At 58.3% G+C, this 19,930-nt stretch overlaps 1 protein-coding gene across 1 annotated transcript; it reads right to left on the bottom strand.

Annotated features, from left to right (window-relative positions):
• Positions 1 to 2,202: 2,202 nt before the first annotated feature.
• Positions 2,203 to 10,684, bottom strand: FMOD (fibromodulin). The gene is made up of 3 exons (XM_032133404.1): positions 10,380 to 10,684; positions 6,013 to 7,023; positions 2,203 to 3,337 (listed from the first exon to the last, which is right to left on the bottom strand). Exons 2-3 carry the CDS (start codon positions 7,007 to 7,009, stop codon positions 3,186 to 3,188), a joined length of 1,149 nt encoding a protein of 382 aa, XP_031989295.1. The 5' UTR covers positions 7,010 to 7,023; positions 10,380 to 10,684; the 3' UTR covers positions 2,203 to 3,185.
• Positions 10,685 to 19,930: the final 9,246 nt, after the last annotated feature.

Raw genomic sequence — 19,930 nt, forward strand, 5'->3', positions numbered from 1 at the left:
TAATTAATTATCAACTTTAATTACCGTCCCCACCCACCCCCGGCCCAGAGGCGGCGGCGGGACCTGCCCCACCCCGTGTCCCTTTGTCCCCGGCCAGGAGAGGTTTTGGGTTCAATCCGGGAAGAATCGAGCAAAGGGGGCAACAGAGGATGCGACAGCGGTGACACTTCCCTGCCTGCCAGCACCGCTTTGGGGCACGTCCTGAGCTCCTGTCCCCATTCCTGGGGGGGTTTTCCATCCTGGATCCCCCTGGAAGCGCTGAGATGATCCCATATCCCGCTGCCTCGCTGCCTGGGTTTTTTTTGGGTTTTGGTTTTTTTGTGCTTCTCCAAAAAGGAAATATTTGGAGGGGTTGTTTTCCAACAGAAATTGGCGCTTCCTGAGGAAACATCCTCCAGGGAATGTTTACAAACAGTCTGGGAAGTGTCGGAGCTGAGGGAGGGAGGCTGCAAAGGGGAGGGGGAAAAAAAAGCGAGGGGAGGAGGAGAATTGGGGGGGGGGGAAGGTGGAAAGGAGTAGAGGTGGAATTTGTGGGTTTTAGGGAAAAATCTGGGGGGTTTTAGGGAAAAATCGGGGGGGTTCTGGAGAAATCCTGCTGGTCCCCATGGGTTGCTGGGTTTTGACATCCCCCACCCCAGGAGGGTCCTTGGCAGAACCCCACAGCCCAGATGGGATTTCGGGGGGGCTGCAGCTGCCGGTCCCCGCAGCAGCGCCCCAAAACCCCCTCCAGGGGGGTTGTTTGGGTTGGTTTGGGGATTTTTTTCCTGCTCTGTGGGTCTGGACAAAGCCCTGAACTCCCCCCTCCTCCTCCTCCTTCCCGGTGGGATCCAGGGGCCCCCCGGACCCCGCAGCTCCTCCCGGCAACAGGAGGAGGAGGAAGGGGATGAGGAGGGGGATCCAAGCCCCCGTTCCCTGCTGTTCCCACCACAACAAGGCACAGATTGGGCGCCCGTGGGACCAATGGGGGCTGTCCCTGGATTTTGGGGCGGGGGTGGGGGGGGAAGCAGGGCAGGGGGGGGTCCTGATCCTCTGCCCCCTCCCCTTCCCCCCAGCTGGTGGGAATCAGGAATTCCCAGCCCTGCCTGGATCCAGCGGCTGCTGGAGGAGCTTTGGAGCTCCTGGGTTTTGTTCGTTCCCTTCCCAGATCCCCCTGAAATGATCGGGGCTCCCTAAAACTTCCCCAACCCCTTTGGGTCCTGCAGGCCGGCATTTGGGAAGGAGTTGCTGGATTTCTGGGGCACAAACCTGAGTCGGGAATGAGGGGAGATGGGATCCCCAGATGTTCCCCCGAAAACCCCAAATTTCACCTCTACTTCTTTCCACGTTTTTCCACCCCATAATTCTCCTGACTGTACTGGGCACCCCTGGGAGCAGATCCCAAACCTTGGCGCTGCTCCCTTGGGGCAGGGACACCCAGGGCCACCCTTCCAGCCGGGAGAGGAGCCTCTGTGACATTCCCGGGGTCCTGGGGTGTGGCGGGATCCCAAATGAGGGCTCCTGGTGCCTCCAGGAGGGTTTGGATCTCTCTTTGGGATGGGGTTTGGGAGGTTGGGATGAGGATGCGAATGTCCTTGTGGCACCCTGGGATGGGGAAGGGGTGTCCCAAAGGATTTGGAGCAGGATCTTCCTGCCTCTCCTGCCTGGCTTCCCAAGGAGTCTTGGGGCGAGTTTTGGGGCTGCTCCCATCCAGGGATTTGGGGTTTTTGGAAGTCCAGCTCCTGCATCCCACAGAATCCTGCGGGCTCTGCCTCCCTGGCTGCTCCCATCCAGGGATTTGGGGTTTTTGGAAGTCCAGCTCCTGCATCCCACAGAATCCTGCGGGCTCTGCCTCCCTGGCTGCTCCCAGCCTGGGCAATGGCACTTTTTGCTCCCGTCCATGTGAAATTCCTAATTTTTCCCCCCTATTTTTTAAACATCCCCCAGCTCAGCTGTTAAAAATCCTCAGGCACGAATCCTGAGGGACCAGGAAAACACCTGGAAAAAGCCCCCCTCGGTGGTGCCTCCCTCCCTCCCTGCCTCCCTGTCCCCGCTGACCCTTTCCCGGGGTATTTTCCCCGGAATTTCACCGGGATGCGGGTGCTCCTCGGGAATGCTCCTTGCCATGCCCGGGACAGCCGCTAGACGGCAATTCCAGCCTGGATTTATGCCTGGAAAACCCTCTGGAGCAGAGGAGAGGCTGCAGAGCTCCCGGGACGCGCTGGGTGCAGGTGCGGGAAGGGTTTTATTGATGGGTTTGGGGTTTACGGTTCATGCTGGTGAAATTATAGGATTTTGGGGGGTTTTTTATTTTTAATGCTCTTTGCATGCAGGAACAACGCGGAGGGGCCACCTGGGCAGGTCACCCCCAAAGCTCAGCTGCCCCTTCGGTCCTCAAACTCAGCCGGCCGAGGGTCCGAGTTGGGGAATTCGGGGTTTTTAGGGAATTCCAACGTGGATCTGTGATTATTTGGGGGGTTTTAATTGGGATATCCCGGGGGCCTGGGCAGGGAGGGAGCTCAGGGAGGGGTGCCCAGGCAGCCGGGGGTGACAGCACCAGGAATTTCCCCATCCTGCCCTGATCCAGGGGTTTGGGAGGAAGATTTGGGACCCCTTCCATGGCCAGGCTGTTCCTCAGGGGGTTTCCCTCTGACCCCAGGGAAGGTTTCTCTCTTTTAGGGTTTCTCTCCATTAATTCCGGAGCAGGAGGCTGATGGAAAAGGGGGAAAAAGGAAGAGAAGGGGTGGATTTGCCCCTCCTCGTCCCACTCTGAGGGATCCTCCAGCCTGGAGATCTTTAACCCTTCACTCCTGCAGCTCCCAACCCCTTGGATGCTCCTTCCAGGGATTGCTGGCCCAGGGGGTTCAGATCCGGTTTTGGGGTCGGGATTGGGATCAGATGCTCAGGGCTGGATTCCCAAGGTGGGACGAGCCCCATCCCTGCTGTGCCCCACCCCGATCTGGGGGAGGAGGTGACAGTGGGCACGGGGCTTTGTGGGGTGGCTGTGGCGGGGTCAGAGAGGGCTCAGAGCCGGGATCTGCCCCACCCTGCATGGGAAGAGGGAGAATTTAGGGCAAATTGGGCGCAGATCGGAGCACCCTGTGATTGCACTGCTGCGAAGCCGAGTCGGATGGGAAATGAGGGATTCCCTGGGAATGAGGGATTCCCTGGGAATGAGGGACACAAGTCCTGAGGGCGGCGGGGCCGGCTCAGATCTCGATGACGGTGGCCCGGCGCAGGCACAGCGGCGCGTCCGGGGGCACCGCGTTGCGCTTGATCTCGTTCCCGTCGAGCCGCAGCACCTGGAGCCGGGAGTAGTTCATGACATCCACCACGGAGCAGAAGCTGCTGATGGAGAACTCTGGGAAGGAGAGGAGATGGAGCTGAACTCCCTACAACCTTCCCCACAGGGCTGATTTTAGGGGATCAGCGTGGGAAATGCTCTGTCTGCGGGATCGACCTCCGAGAGCTGCTTTGGGTGGAGGCAGGCAGGGGAAAAAAAAAATGGGAGCAGCCCAAATTCACTGATTTTTCCCATGGATTTGGACTCAGCGCCTCAAACTCCAAGGGCTCCTGGTGCTCCTGGCCGCAGCCAGAAGGAGCAGGAGGGTTTGTGCCTATCCAAGGCTTTGGAAGCAGCGCCCTTGGCTCCCCTGGATGGAGCGCTCGGAGGGTGGAGTCGGATGGAAAACGTCGCTTTCCATCAGGATTTGCCTTCCCAGCCTCTTTTGGAGGCTCCCTGTGCTGCAGCCTCCATCCCCTGACCCCCCTGGCCACCGTGGGACCCCCGGGCAGCGTGTCCGGGAGCAGGGATGTCCCTGTCCCCATCCCAGCCGTCCCCTCTCTGCCCCTCTGCTGCCGGCGCCAGGCAGGGAAATTCCAGCGCAGCCCAGGCCGGCTTTGGAAGCGGGAGATGGAACAAACTCCAAAATATATTTAATTTGTTTTTTTTCTCGCAGGATCTGGGCCTAGAGGGCAGCAGAGCTCCAGGCCGGGATGCTGCTGGAAAAGGCAGCGGGATGCTGGGGGAGCCACGCTGGGATTTGGGAGGGGGCTGCACCCCCAGAGGGGACCCTCGGTGGGGCGGAAGGGCACGACCGCGGTCTGGATGCTCCGGAGGGTTTGGAATCGCGCTCCTGGAGCCGCATCCCTGATCTGGGGGTGCTGTGGGGGTCAGCGGGACCCGCAGCGGGAGGAGGAGGAGCCGGCGTTTGTGGGCAGACGGCGGCAGCTCCGGCTTTGGAAAGCAAACATTTGGGAATCTGTTCCCGTGTCTGTGCTGCTGGCAGCTCCGCGCTGCGGGGTTCTGTGTTTTCCCTGCAACAGCTGATGGCTGCACTGACATCTCCCCATCCCCATCCCCATCCCCATCCCCATCCCCATCCCCATCCTCAACCTCCCGATTCCAACTCCTGCCCTCAGGGCCTGGCAGGTGAAAGGAGCAAGGCCGGGTTTTTCCGGGAGGTTTTGCTCGGGGGTTTATTTTTCCAGCCCGTTTTTATAAATAGCAGCCCCAGAACAATCTGTTCCCTTTATTTATTTGTGTATCGAGGGGAGGGAGCGGCAGGCCTGGCAGGAGATCGGGATCGCAGCGCTGAGAGCTCCTGCGGGAAGGACGGACCCCTCAGCTGCAGGGGGACGCTTGGGGGGGGGGTTTGGGGACGTGAATGGGGCTGGGGAGAGGACAGAGGAGCTGTGCTGGCCCCGAGCACTGGGGAATGTCCTTGTGCCCTGTGCTGGCCCCTGGGCACTGGGGAATGTCCCTGTGCCCTGTGCTGGCACTGCCCAGGGTGTTCTGTGTCCCCAGAGTGGCTCTGCCCACCGCTGTGACCCCGGGAGCCACAGACTGGGGTCGTGGGAGGGACTGAGGGGGCTGTGCTGGCACTGGGCACTGGGGAATGTCCCTGTGCTGGCACTGAGGAATGTCCCTGTGCCCTGTGCTGGCCCTGGGCACTGAGGAATGTCCCTGTGCCCTGTGCTGGCACTGGGGAATGTCCCTGTGCCCTGTGCTGGCCCTGGGCACTGAGGAATGTCCCTGTGCCCTGTGCTGGCTTTGGGCACTGGGGAATGTCCCTGTGCCCTGTGCTGGCACTGGGGAATGTCCTTGTGCCCTGTGCTGGCTTTGGGCACTGGGGAATGTCCCTGAGCCCTGTGCTGGCCCCTGGGCACTGGGGAATGTCCCTGAGCCCTGTGCTGGCACTGGGGAATGTCCTTGTGCCCTGTGCTGGCCCCTGGGCACTGGGGAATGTCCCTGTGCCCTGTGCTGGCACTGGGGAATGTCCTTGTGCCCTGTGCTGGCCCCTGGGCACTGGGGAATGTCCCTGAGCCCTGTGCTGGCCCCTGGGCACTGGGGAATGTCCCTGAGCCCTGTGCTGGCACTGGGGAATGTCCTTGTGCCCTGTGCTGGCTTTGGGCACTGGGGAATGTCCCTGAGCCCTGTGCTGGCACTGGGGAATGTCCTTGTGCCCTGTGCTGGCCCCTGGGCACTGGGGAATGTCCCTGAGCCCTGTGCTGGCACTGGGGAATGTCCCTGTGCCCTGTGCTGGCACTGAGGAATGTCCTTGTGCCCTGTGCTGGCACTGGGGAATGTCCTTGTGCCCCGTGCTGGCTTTGGGCACTGGGGAATGTCCCTGTGCCCTGTGCTGGCACTGGGGAATGTCCTTGTGCCCTGTGCTGGCACTGGGGAATGTCCCTGAGCCCTGTTCTGGTGCTGCCCAGGCCGTTCTGTGTCCCCAGCGTGGCTGTGGGGACCCCCCAGCTCTGCCCAGTGCCGTGACCCCTCCTGACCCCACAGACCCCTCCCCAGCTGGTTCATCTCCCACTTTCTGCCATCTCCAACCCCAGGAGATGCTCAGGCTCCTGAGAAACACCCCAAAAACCAGTGCAGCGATCCCACAGGACTGGGACGCAACATCTCCCACCTGTGCCTTGCCCAGGACCGCTTGGAATCCTCACAAATCCCAAATTCCTGCTCAAACCACCACCCCAGGCAGCTTCCTGGGGGTTTTTCACCCCCATTCTCCCGGCCCTGCTCACCATTGATCTGGTTGCCCTGCAGGTAGAGGTTCTCCAGGTTGGTGTTGACCCGCGGGATCTTCTGGAGCCGGTTGTAGGACAGGTCCAGCTCCAGGATGCTGCTGCTGTTGAAGGTGTTGCTGGAGAGCCCTTGGTTGGTCAGGCTGTTGTGGGACATCCTCACGTAGAGCAGCCGGGGGGACACCTGGAAATAATCGTCGGGGATGGCGTTGATGTAGTTGTACTCCAGGTACAGCTGCTCCAGGGACACCGGGAGCCCGTCCGGGACCTTCCTGAGGTTGTTGTAGCTCAGGTCAGCGAGGATCAACGACTTGAGCCCTTTGAGGGACGCGCCCATCTCGAAGATGAAGTTGTGGCTGAGGTACAGCGCCGTGAGGTTCTCCAGCCCCTCCAGAGCGTTGGAAGGCACCTTGGAGATGTGGTTGTAGGAGAGGTGGAGCTCGCGCAGCGAGCGCGGCAGCGGGCTGGGCAGCCGCGTCAGGTTGTTGTTGTTCATGTAGAGCCTCTCCAGGCGCTGCAGCTTCCCAAAAACCCTTTTCCCCATCTTTTCGCTGCTGATCTGGTTGTTGTGCAGCGCCAGCCACTCCAGCTCCGTGGCGTTGTCGAAGGCTCCCTCCTGGATGGAGGTGATGAGGTTGTTCTGGAAGTAGACGTATTTCATCCGCGACGGCACGAACGGCAGGTACCGCAGGTTGCGGGTGTCACAATACATGGCTGACGAGAAGTTGGGGGGACAGTCACACTCTTGGGGACACCGCCAGGGCGTGGCTTGCTGCGGCTCCGGCTCCGGCTCGGGCTCCGTGTCGGTGGCAGAGGGGTAGGAGTAAGCGTACGCGGGGCTCTCCTCCTCGTAGTAGGGCACGTAGTTGTAGGAGGAGACGCGGGACTGCCTCAGGTAGTACTGGAGCCACGCCAGGTCCTCCTCCTCATTGTACTGGCCCAGGGAGGACCCGCAGAGCCCGGCCAGGATGAGGATGAGGGTGGTGGCCCGAGGCATGGTGCTGGAGGGACCTGCGAGGGGACAAAGCCGTGGGAGGATGAGCTGGGGAGCGGCAGAGCTGGAGGATTGGGAGATGAGGGAATCCGACCCAAAAATCCCCGGCTGTGGACACTTCCCCTGTGAGCAGTTACCTGATCTTCCCCCTTTTCACCTCGGGGAAACCTCCAGCCCGTTGGAGATTTGGGAGAGAACTCCCTGACAGTGGAATTTTGGGAGAAACCAGTGGAGATTTGGGAGAAACCTCCATCCCCAGTGGAGATTTGGGAAAAACCTCCATCCCCAGTGGAGATTTGGGAAAAACCTCCATCCCCAGTGGAGATTTGGGAAAAACCAGCAGAGATTTGAGAGAAATCTTCATCCCCGCTGGAGATTTTGGAGGAAATTCCACTCCTGGTGGAGATTTGGGAGAAACCGCTGGAGATCTGGGAGGAACCTCTGTCCCCAGTGGAAATTTGGGAGAAACCTCCACCTGGGTGGAGATTTGCTTGTGAAATCCTGATTTTTGGGGTATTCCTGGTGCGATTTCTGGGTGGAGGATGGGGATTTGGGAGCCACGGGTTTGTGCGAAGTCACACGAGCCCTGATCCGAGGGGTTGGCTCTGCATGGGAAGGAGGAGAAGGAACTTGGATTCCCTTGGAGAAGGGATTTCAGTCCTGTGGCGGAGAGGGGAAGCTGCCAGCTCAGGGTGATTCTGGGAGCTCGAGGCATCGTTTGAAAGAGCTCGAGGCGTCTTTTGAAGGAGCTATTTATGCTCCGCTGGCTGGTGACAGGAATCGCTGTGGGTTTCATCCAGCTCTCCCTTCCCCCACGGAAAAGCAGGATGCAGATCCCGGTAAACAAATCCTGCCTCATTTTGGAGCTGAAACCTCTTCCTACCCTCGATTTCCCCAGACACGAGAAGGGGCAGCACCCTCCGGCCCCTCGGTGTGGCCGGGGAGAGGGGACATCTCCTGGTGACGGATCCAGAGGAGAGCAGGGAATGAGGCAAACCCTGACCCCCGCGGCCGCCTCCTGCCGTGCCCAGGTGGGGCCGCAGCGGGAGGGTTCCAGCTCTGGAGTCATCCCGACTCCTCATCCCGGGATAAATGAGCGCACGGGGTGTTCCTGCAGCCAGGCAGCTTGAAATCCCTCCAGGAATTCCGCTGCTGGGAGCGGGAGAGGATCCTACGTGGCTGGGAGGGTGTCACTGCCAGCTCTGCTCTGGCAGGGACAGCACGGACCAGTAAGGACCAGTGAGGACCAGTGAGGACCAGTGTCCCCCTTTTGCTGCACCAGGGGTGGCCCTGAGGTCACCTGCTGACCGCTGGCCGTGTCCCCAGCCCGCAGCAGGGAGGGGACACCCGGCCTGGCACGCACAGAAGGCACAGAGTGCCCTGCCCTGCCACCGGGACAGCCTGGCACGGGGAAAAAGAGGGATAGGGGTGGTGGCAGCCAGGCCTGGCTGCCTGGATTTCTCCCTTTTTTCCCTGCTTTTCCCGCTCTGTGTGCTCGGGATGGGGTTCTGCGGGATGCTGAGTGCCACGGGGAGCTTGGCAGGGGCAGAGGAGTTTCTCCTCCTCCTCCTGCTGCTGCTCCAGGGCTCTGTGCCTGCTCTCATACCAGAGCCGCCGGCTTCTCCACCCTCTTGGCAGCCTTTGCCCGGGGGCCCCTCTGGGGCAAAACCCCATCCCTGGGGGGGAAAAACTCCATCCTTGGGGGGAAAACCCCATCCCTGGGGGGAAAAACTCCATCCTTGGGGGGAAAACCCCATCCCTGGGGGGAAAACCCCATCCCTGGGGGAAAAACTCCATCCTTAGGGGGAAAAAGTCCATCCTTAGGGGGGAAAAAGTCCATCCCTGGGGGAAAATCCCCATCCTTAAGGGGGAAAAAGCTCCATCCCTGGGGGAAAAAACTCCATCCCTGGGGGAAAAAGTCCATCCCTGGGGGAAAAAGTCCATCCCTGGGGGAAAATGTCCATCCTTGGGGAAAAAAGTCCATCCCGGGGTGGAAAACTCCATCCCTGGGGGGAAAAGCTCCATCCCTGGGGGGAAAAGCTCCATCCCTGGGGGGAATGTCCATTCCTAGAGGGGAAAACTCCATCCTTAGGGGGGAAAAACTCCATCCCTGGGGGAAAACGTCCATCCCTGGGGAAAAAAACTCCATCCCTGGGGGGGAAACTCCATCCTTGGGGGAAAAAACCCCATCCCTGGAGGGATCAACTCCATCCCTGGGGGGAAAACTCCATCCTTGGGGGAAAAAACCCCATCCCTGGAGGGATCAACTCCATCCCTGGGGGAAAAAGTCCATCCCTGGAGGGAAAAAGTCCATTCTTGGAGGGGAAAACTCCATCCCTGGGGGGAAAATCTCCATCCCTGGGGTCCCCCCACCTTTCCCAGTGCCCCCCTTCAACCTGCTGGTGACTCCAAAACCTGTTCCCAGCAGACCCCACTGTCCCCTCGTTGTTTGTGGGGTTCACCCCCGGCTTTGGGGTGGGACTGAGGTCCCTGACCCCTCCTGGTGTCCCTGCACTGTGCCAGGAGCTGCTGGGACAACGGGGGCAGCTCCTCATTCCAAGGATTTGGGGCGAGGGACTTCCCGGACTGTGGCCATCCATGGGGTCATCCTGGTGCTGCTGTTCCCATTTCCCAGGGGATGGGATGGGATGGGATGGGGGGCACTGCCCAGCCTGGATGGACATCGGGGAAGGTGTCCAGATCCCAGATAAGTGGGCATGGAGATGGCAGAGGGGCGGGAGGGGAGATGGGCATGAGGAGAAGTGGGGACGAGGGGAGGTGGGATGGGGAGATGGGTGGGAAAGGAGATGGGCATCAGGAGAAGTGGATGGGAAGGGAGATGGGCATCAGGAGAAGTGGATGGAAAGGAGAGGGGCATCAGGAGAAGTGGATGGGAAGGGAGAGGGGCATCAGGAGAAGTGGATGGGAAGGAGAGGGGCATCAGGAGAAGTGGGTGGGAAAGGAGATGGGCAGCAGGAGAAGTGGATGGGAAGGGAGATGGGCAGCAGGAGAAGCGGGTGGGAAGGGAGGTGGGCATCGGGAGAAGTGGATGGGAAGGGAGGTGGGCATCGGGAGAAGTGGATGGGAAGGGAGGTGGGCATCGGGAGAAGTGGATGGGAAGGGAGGTGGGCATCGGGAGAAGTGGGCAGGAGAGATGAGCAGCAGCAGAACTGGGCATCAGGAGAAGTGGGCAGGAGGGAAGTGCTTCCCTGGCAGCGCGGCAGCTCCGTCTCTCCAAGCTGTGCCACCCCTGGCGCTGCCAGGCGCTTCCCGGGGCGCGGGAATGGAAATCAGCTTTTTTAAAAAAAAAAACACCAACCAAATAAGAATAAAAACTCCCACAAAAAACCCAACCCCGCCGAGCTGGACTTACCGAGGTGAGCTCCTCCTGTGCAAAGGCTGCTCGGGGCTGTGCCGCGGCACCGGCAGCATGGGAGGGTGGCTCCCGAGCCGCAGCGCCGGGTGCCCGCCCCAGATCCCAGATCCCGGATCCCAGAGCAAATATTGAGCTGGCAGAGCACGGGCTCGGCCGGGATTTTCGGGAGTGACCTCCCAGCTGCTGCAGCTTCGCAGGAGAGACTGGAGAGCCCCTGGTGCTGCCTGTTATAAATAACCTGCGATTTCTTTCCTCCCTCTCTCTCTCTCTCTCTCTCTCCCGTCTTTTCTCTCAGGAGTGTTGGCACTTTCCAGGCTCCCTCTGTTTAACGACTTAGCGGGATCGGGATGTTGTTTTCCAGGGCTCTCCTGCGTTTCTCATCAGGGAGCCGTGAGGAGGCCGCTGGCCAGATTAGGGAATATCGGATTTTGGAGGTGTTGAGGATGAGATTTTGGGGGAAAATGGGGAATTATCCTTAATTTTTACACTATCAAGATATCGGATTTTGGAGGTGTTGAGGATGAGATTTTGAGGAAAAATAGGGAATTATCCTTAATTTTTACACTATCAGGATACCGGATTTTGGAGGTGTTGAGGATGGGAATTTTGGGGAAAATGGGGAATTATCCTTAATTTTTACACTATCAGGATATCGGATTTTGGAGGTGTTGAGGATGAGATTTTGAGGAAAAATAGGGAATTATCCTTAATTTTTACACTATCAGGATACCGGATTTTGGAGGTGTTGAGGATGGGAATTTTGGGGAAAATGGGGAATTATCCTTAATTTTTACACTATCAGGATATCGGATTTTGGAGGTGTTGAGGATGAGATTTTGAGGAAAAATGGGGAATTATCCTTAATTTTTACACTATCAGGATACCGGATTTTGGAGGTGTTGAGGATGGGAATTTTGGGGAAAATGGGGAATTATCCTTAATTTTTACACTACCAGGATATAGGATTTTGGAGGTGTTGAGGATGGGAATTTTGGGAAAAATGGGGAATTATCCTTAATTTTTGCACTACCAGGATATAGGATTTTGGAGGTGTTGAGGATGGGAATTTTGGGGAAAATGGGGAATTATCCTTAATTTTTACACTACCAGGAGGGGAGAGGTCGGTCCTGCTCCGACTGCTCCCCAGGAAGCCTCAGTTTGTGCAGTGCTGCCGTTAAATATTTGGGATAAACATTTCCATGAACGATAAGGCGGCAGCATCCAAGGTAAATAAATTCCCGACCAAAGGGGCCACTGTGACAGCGGGAATTTGTCTTGGGCTTGGCAGCACGGGGATGCCAGGCTGGCATTTCTGCAGGCTGGGAAAATCCACCGTGGACTGAGGGGGAGTCTCATCCATCCCCCTGGAACTGGGGGGTCTCATCCATCCCCCCACGGCTGAGCCAGGGTGGGAATGTGGGGATAGGGAAGAGGAGCATGTCCTGAGGGTGGTCCATGGTTGGGAAGAGGGTTTGGGGCTCATCCCGGTGTCCCAGAGCTCATCCCGGTGTCCCAGGGCTCATCCCAGTGAGCAAATCTGTCACAGCTCCCCCATCCCTGTCCCCTCATCCCCATCCTGGCTCCCTGAGCACTTTGGAGCCGGCTCTTCCCGGCTTCTCCAAGCATTTCCTCCCGCAAGGAAAGGAAAGGAGGAGCCCCGAGCGTCCCTTGCCCAGCTCCAGCCGCGCTCCCGGATCCTCCCAGGAGCCTGGAATTGCTTAGCGGAGCTCAGCAGGTGCCAGCTCCCCCCTCTGGGCTCCGTTTCTCCTTGTTTTCCATAGAAAATTCCCAGCCAAAACATCCTCCCCGGGGGAGCCCTGCAGGGATCCCGATCGATCCCGAGCAGGAGGAGGAGGAGGAGCAGGGATGTGAGGGGAGTTCGGTAGCCCGGCTTGGAGGGACATGCTGTACACCGGGGACTTGGCCAGAAATCCCGAATATTTGGGAAGGGAAATGTGCCTGGAAAGCACAGCCCGTCTGCAGGGCGGGAGGATGTGGAAAAAGTGGAAAAAGAGGACAAGGGAAGGGAGGAAAACCCCCGGGAAAGGAGCTGGGGGGAATTTTTTTGCCCCCTCCGAGCGTTGCGGTGGCAGCTGGAGAAGGGATCCCACATGGAAGGGAAGGGCTGGAGGCTTTGGGATGATGGAGAGGATGGAGGGGTTGGATCCTGCTCCCAGGGAGCTGAATTCCCGGGAAATTGGTGTGAGGGCAGTGGCAGCCAGGACCATCTGCTGCGCCCTGCTCCGATGGCGTCGGAGCATCTCCGTCCAACAGCTCCAAGGATTTCAGGGCCTGGAGGTTTTTCTGGAAAAGCAGACAGTGCCAAGCTAGGTGAACGAAGGAATTCCAGCCTCTCCAGCTTCTGGAAGTATCCACGATCCGGGATATGCTCCCTTTGGAGGAGGAACCTGCCCTGGTGGCTTCCAGTGGTGCCCTGGGAATGCTGAGGAGCCCTCCCTGCAGGAGATGGCTCCGAGTGGTGCCATTCCCTACGGCCACATCCCCTTTCCCAGCCTAAACCAGGGAATTTCGGCGTGCTGGAGCTCAGTCCGTGTGTTCCACACTGAATCCAGGACTTTCTGTCTGATCTCATCCCAACCAGAACCGGGATTATCTCAGGGAAGGGAAAATTTTCCATCTGAAGAAGCCCATGTGGCTTCTCCCTTTTCTTCCCCATCCAACCCTGGAATCTCATGCTCCAGCCATCCCTCGTGTCCCAAAGTTCCTGGCAGGGCTCCCTTGGCACGAGCTGGCTGTTGATAAGACCTCGTTGCTCCCACTCCTTTCATCCCAGCTCCTCGCGCTTCCCGAGTGAGTTCCATGAAATTTTTCTACATTTTTCCCCCAAAAAACACCAATTCCCCGTTTCTGGCTGCTCAAAGGAAGCCTGGAGCTGGTGACGGGAGCTGGGAATGTGCTGCCCTGGCTTCCTGGAGTCCCACGGTCCTTTATCAGTGCTCAGTCCCATCCGGAGTGGTTATTCCAGGATCCCAGGCTGCATCTCATCCGTGCCTGCTTTGCTTTGGTTTTTCAGCCCAAACTGAGCAAGGATTGTTTTGGATGGATTTTTTCCAGCTGTTTTGATCAAATCCTTTGGAGCTTCGTATCTGGAAGGACCGAACCTGGCCCGGCTTTGCCTTTAATCCGCCAGGCCCGGGAGCTGGGAGCTTCCCCATGGATGGACACGGATTTATCGGGATGTGGGGACTGGATGCTTCCCAACAAAACAAAGCAACAAAACATTTCCCTGCTGCTCCCGCCTGGATGGAGGGAGGACTAAACCCCACCGGAGCATCCAGTGACAGCCGCTGTCAGCCTCGGCTCCTCCGGCAGCTTCCCTGGTTTTCACTCATGGAAATTTCTGCTCCTTCCACGCTTCCAAGGCGTTTCAGCCTTGCTGTTCTGTCCTCCCGCTCCTGCTGGTTTTCCCTGGTGTCCCTATCCCAGGAGGGAGTCACCAATCCCAGGAGTTGAACATTTGTGTCCTGCGGGTTCCCTGCCAGGCGTTGTCCTTAAATCCCTGAGGATTTCAAGGTCCCAACCACTTTTTTAGGAGATTTCAGTGCTGAGATTCCCAAGTAGGAGCCAGGGAATCCATGGGCACCTCCAGCCTTGCTCAGGCAGGGTGTGGGGAAGGTTTTGGGATCACCTGAGTGGGGCAGGAGCGGTGAAACCACAACCCTGGGCCCCTTCTGTGCTCCAAGGTTTGGGCCACGGCCAAAGGCTCCCGAACTTCCAGTGCCTGGAGCTGGTGGCTCCCAGGTTGTCCTGGTTCTCCTGAACTTTAGCAACCTAAAATTCCTTTTCCTGCTAGTCCTGGCTCTTTCCAGACCATGTAAAATGCATCTTCTGGGGCTCTTCATCACTCCATCCGTGCAGGGAACCCTCTTCTTCCTCTTCTTCCTCTTCTTCCTCTTCTTCCTCTTCTTCCTCTTCTTCCTCTTCTTCCTCTTCTTCCTCTTCTTCCTCCTCTCCAGATACCTCTAGATCACTCCATCCTAGGGAATCCTCCTCTTCCTCTCTCCAGGTGCCTCTGGATCGCTCCATCCACAATGGAAATCCTCCTCTTCCTCCTCTTCCTCCTCTTCCTCCTCTTCCTCCTCTTCCTCCTGCCCTTCCCTGGAGAGCAAGATCTGGTCTCTGCAGGGCCCCTTGGAATTCTCTGTGCCTCAGGAACATCCCGATGGATTTACCTCACCTCGGACGTCCCCCCCAGGGCTCTGCCGAGGGCAATCCCACCTGGAACCCCCCCAGGGACACAACACGAGCAGGCAGCGGGAAGAGGGGCAGGGAAAGGGAATCCTGAGGGGATTCAGGGACCATGGGATCCCTTTGGGGTGGAGGGACCCGGCCTCGCATCTGGCCAACCACTGCAGGGCGGGAAGGTCAGCGGGAAGAGCCGAGCCAAGCCTCCCTCGACCTCCCCGCTCACCCCGAGCCTCCCTGTTCCCTTCCTTCCTTCCCAGCCACGCATTCTTCAGCCCAAACAACATTCTTGGATCGAGATTTGAGGGAATCTGGAGGGAGTCGGTCACTCGGAGACGGAGCAACAGCCGAGCGAGCGCTGGAGCACTGCTGGAAACTCTGACCGGGGCTGCTCCGGCCCCGCGTCCCGTCTGGCAGCCCCGGATGCTCCCGGAGCTCCTGGAATCACCAGATTTCCATGGGAGGTGCTCCACAGCTTCCCTGGCATGGGGCGAGCTGCCCGTGCTGAGGGAGGGACGGCGAATCCCGCATTGTCCCTTCCCGTTCCTGGCTGGGAAAGGCTGGGGCAGCGTTTTCCCCGTCCTGCTGTAATTCCAGGCGTGGAATCTCGTGTGATTCCTGCCTGGTGTCTTGGGGTCTGTGGGTTGGTTGTGGGGTGGGCTCGGTGCTGGCAGTGCCCAGTCCCACGGAATGTCCTTGGAGCCCTATTCCCTGTTCCCAGCCCCATGGAATATCCTCACAGCCCATCCCAAACTCCCAGCCCCATGGAATGTCCTCACAGCTCATTCCCTGTTCCCAGCCCCATGGAATGTCCTCACAGCCCATCCCAAACTCCCAGCCCCATGGAATGTCCTCACAGCCCATCCCAAACTCCCAGCCCCATGGAATGTCCTCACAGCTCATCCCAAGTTCCCAGCCCCATGGAATGTCCTCACAGCCCATTCCCTGTTCCCAGCCCCATGGAATGTCCTCACAGCTCATCCCAAGTTCCCAGCCCCATGGAATGTCCTCACAGCTCATCCCAAGTTCCCAGCCCCATGGAATGTCCTCACAGCCCATTCCCTGTTCCCAGCCCCATGGAATATCCTCACAGCCCATTCCGTGTCCCCAGCCCCATGGAAGTGCCTCTGGATCCCCGCTGGCCTCAGCGCGTGAGCTCCATCCCCTTCCCTGCAAATCCAAGGCGCTGGATTCCCTAAATCCCCACCTCCAGGCCGCTCAGGGAGAGGCTGGCTCGGCACGCAGAGGGTCAGAGCTTCGTGCAGCCACTGGAAAAAAGGGCTTGGAAAAGGTTAAGGGATTAATTTGGAGCAGAGCTGGAAACTCTGAAGCGTTTCCTCATCCCGATGTTCCCTCCTGTCCCTGGACTGCGCTGACACCTCCATGGATACGCAGCCAAACACATCTGGGCTTTCCAGAGGAGCCTGCCGGGATTATCCAGGGGCAAATCCCGCCGGGAGGACGGGAGGGAGCTGCAGAGGCCGCCAAGTCCCATCTGAGCTCACAGTTCCCTTCCCTGTGCCCGCGGCTGGGACGTGGATGTTCCCAGGGCTCTGTGGGCTCTCCAGGGCTGCCAGGAGCTGCCAGGACCGATCCCAGCAGGATGCTGATCCCATTCCAGCCCCATTTGTGGGCACCCTGGTATGGATGTCCCAGCCCTGAGCTCCATCCCCAGATGGGACGTGGAACCACCTCCCTGGCCCTCGCTGGACACCAGGAGGACACAGGAAGCTCCGGGATGTTTTCCAGGGGGGGTTGCTCCGGGATTTCAGGTCACGGCTGCCTCTTCCCTCTGGGACATCGAGGCTCCGAAGGTCTCCAGGTGCTGCCTGCAGCTGTGCCGGGAGCAGCAGGAAAACTGTGGCATTTCCATGCCCAGAGCCCCCAATCCCTGTTTTCCAAGTCCCGCAGTGTTTCCGTGCTCAGAGCCCCCAATCCCTGTTTCCCAAGGCCTGTGGTGTTTCCACGCTTGGAGCCCCCAATCCCTGTTTTCCGAGGTCTGTGGCATTTCCATGCCCAGAGCCCCCAATCCCTGTTTTCCAAGGCCTGCAGTGTTTCCACGCCCGGAGCCCCCAATCCCTGTTTTCCGAGGCCTTTGGAATGCCCGGCTCTGCTCTGCAGCCTCTCCTGGACAAACAGCAGGAGGGAGCAGGGTCATTCCAGCCAGGAATGAAGGCAGGAATGAGGCTCTGGATGGGGAAAATCCCGCATCGTGTTCCCTCCAGGCAGGGAGCCCCGGAGCCCTCCTGCCAAGGGCTGTCCCCAAACGTGTCCCCAGCCCCGTTCCCAAACTTTGGAGCTCTCCTCTTCCTCCTCCTGGATGAGTTTGGTACCCAAAGCTCCCAGAAACCAGGGCTGGAGACAAACTGGGAATCAAATAAATCCATATAGGACAAATAAAATCCTTATAGGACAAATAAGTTCATATAGGAGACACATAAATCCATATAGGGCAAATAATTCCTATAGGACAAATAAAATCCCTATAAAACAAATATAAATCCATACGGGACAAATGTAAATCCATATGGGACAAATAAATCCCTACAGGACAAATAAATCCCTATAGGACAAATTTAAATCCCTAAAGGACAAATAAAGTCCATATAGGAAAAATTTAAATCCATATACAATGAATAAAATCGGTATAGGACAAATACAATCCATATAGGAGAAATATAAATCCATATAGGGCAAATAAATCCCTATAGGACAAATAAAACCCCTATAGGAGAGCTAAAATCCTTATAGGATAAATAAATCCCTATGGGGCAAATAGAAATCCCTATAGGACAAATAAAATCCCTATAGGAAAAATAAATCCATACAGGACAAATAAATCCATATGGGACAAAAAAAAATCCTTGTAGGGCAAATAAAATCCATATAGGAGAAATATAAACCCATATAGGACAAATAAAATCCATATAGGAGAAATATAAACCCATATAGGACAAATAAAATCCCTATAGAACAAATTTAATTCTCTGTAGGACAAATAAATCCATATAGGACAAATGTAAATCCCTATAGGACAGATAAATAAATCCCTATAGGACAAATAAAATCCCTATAAGACAGATCTAAATCCCTACGGGACAAACAAAAATCCATGTAGGATAAATTAATTCCATTTAGAGGTTAATTAATTAAGAACTGCCCTTCCTGGATCCCCCCGGCTCCGGGGAGGTCACGGCCCCGAGCTGCCCTCCCGAACGGGCTGTTTGTGTCTGCAAAGCATCTCAAATATGAACCAAAAACCCCAAAAATTCCAAAGCAAATAAAGGGAAAAGAGAAACATCGGCTGCCTGGGAAAGCCATCAGCATTCCTGCCTGCTCCTGCCACCCGGCATCCCAAAAATTCCCAATCCCGGAGCCTCTCCGAGGCACAGCTGAGCCCTGCCCGGGCACCGCAGCCACCTCTGCCCTCCGTGCCCCGCTGCGGCTTCTCCCGAGCTGCGAAACTCCTCTGGGAGAAAGGGAGAAGGATTTGGGGGGATTTTTTGAAGAGAAAAAAAACCCGATATAAAACTCCTTGGAGATAAACAGGAGGAAGGAGCGGGGCGTGGGCGGGCGCTGCCGCCGCCGCCGCTGCTGCGAGGCTGAACTGGGAAGGCTGGGGGGAACTGGGGGGGTCCTGGCAGAGATTTTGGGGATAAAAGGAGCATCTGGGAGGAGGTGGCACAGGGTGGATGTATCCCCTGGGGTTTGGGGTCCCTCTGTGCCGCGCCGCGGGTTCTGGGGCGCATCCCTGCTGCCCCTTGGAGAGCGGGTGCTGGGATTTGTGGGATCATTCCCATGAGGTTGGGAGAGGCTGGAGCAGCCGGGCTGGGAGTGGGCTCTGGGGTGTGCGGGATCATTCCCTCATTCCCTGGAACCCATGGAACTGGGAGAGGTTGGACTGGGGGTCCGTGGGCAGCCGCAGCCGGGCTGGGAGTGGGGTCTGGGATATGTGGGATCATTCCCTCATTCCCTGGCCCCCATGGAATTGGGATGGGCTGGAGCAGCCGCGCTGGGGGTGGGCTCTGGGATATGTGGGATGGTTCCCTGGAGCCCATGGGGTTGGGAAAGGCTGGAGCGGGGTCCGTGGGCAGCCGCAGCCGGGCTGGGGGCGGCCCGGGTGCCGCAGCGCTCGGGCGGGGGCTGTCAGCCCGTGAGCGATAATTAGCGATGATCAAAGCGGCTCCTTCCCGACAGCCCTGGATGCGGATGCTTGGAAATCTCCCGGCTGCTGGCGCGGGGGGGAGAACAACCCCCGCTGCCGCCTGAGCTGCTCCCAGGATTTCCAGCTCCAGCAATGGGATTTTGGGGGGCTGGGAGGGGCTGTCACTATGGACACAGCTCTGGGATGTCCAGGGTTCCATCGGCTCATCCCTGCCGAGACAAAAACGAGGGGAATGAGGAGCCTGGGAGCTGCTCGGGACATGGAGCAGGCGAGGAGGGGGCGATGGGGCAGCGGCCAGGCCGGGCCAGCCCCGGCTTCGGCCCCTCCTGCACTGTCCAGGGCTGTCCCCGCGGCCGGGTCACCTCTGTCCCCATCACAGGGCGGGGTTATCCCAGCTGGACATTGCACTGCCCCGGAGCCAGAGGCCGGCAGAGCTCTGCTCCCTCATCCCGGCCTGGTTCCTCGGGATGAGCCGTGCCCCGGTCACGCCCCGTGGGTTTTGATAAATTCCCGTCTTGTTTTCGCTGGATTTCCGCCTCTCCCAGGGTTGTGGGTGTTTGATCGGAGCCGGGATGGCTCCAACGAGGCACTGCCGGCTCCTCCTGCCCTCGGGGGGCTGAGAAAAGCTGTTTATGGGGTTCAGCTCCTTCTGCTGCCCCGCTGGCCCCCGTGTGGGAGCAGAGCTGTCCCCACGCTCTGCTCCAAGGGAACACGCAGGAATCCATGGCAGGCCCCTGCCTGCAGCCTCTTCCCGGCCTCATCCCACTGGCAGAAGCATCTGGAAAAGCCCTTTTTTTCCCCCAAAAACGGTTCCAACAACTCGGCTTTGACCCCTCCACGTGCTCAGCGTTTGTGCCTCGGCTCCATCCCAGCCCGCAGAGCCCCCCCGGGGGTTGTCTCCCCCCTTTTTCCCCTCTCCATCCTTCCCTCTGGAATTGCACAAAGGAGCACGTTGTGCCTGGAAGCCTCTCCCTGGCTCCTGGGCTCGGTTTTATCTCTCCCTTCAAAGCCGGAGGGAACCCTCCGAGCCAGACACGCGGCCCCAGCTGTGCCGGGAATGAGGGAAGGCCTGAACCCGGGCCATGCGTCTGGATTTGGGATGCTCTGCGCGCTCCCTTTGCTGTCCCTCCGCTGTCACAGGGACACGGGACAGCCCCGGGGTGTGAAAACGCCGGAA

The sequence above is a fragment of the Corvus moneduloides genome, chromosome 24 (genome assembly GCF_009650955.1).
Source record: "Corvus moneduloides isolate bCorMon1 chromosome 24, bCorMon1.pri, whole genome shotgun sequence".
Classification (NCBI taxonomy): domain Eukaryota; kingdom Metazoa; phylum Chordata; class Aves; order Passeriformes; family Corvidae; genus Corvus; species Corvus moneduloides.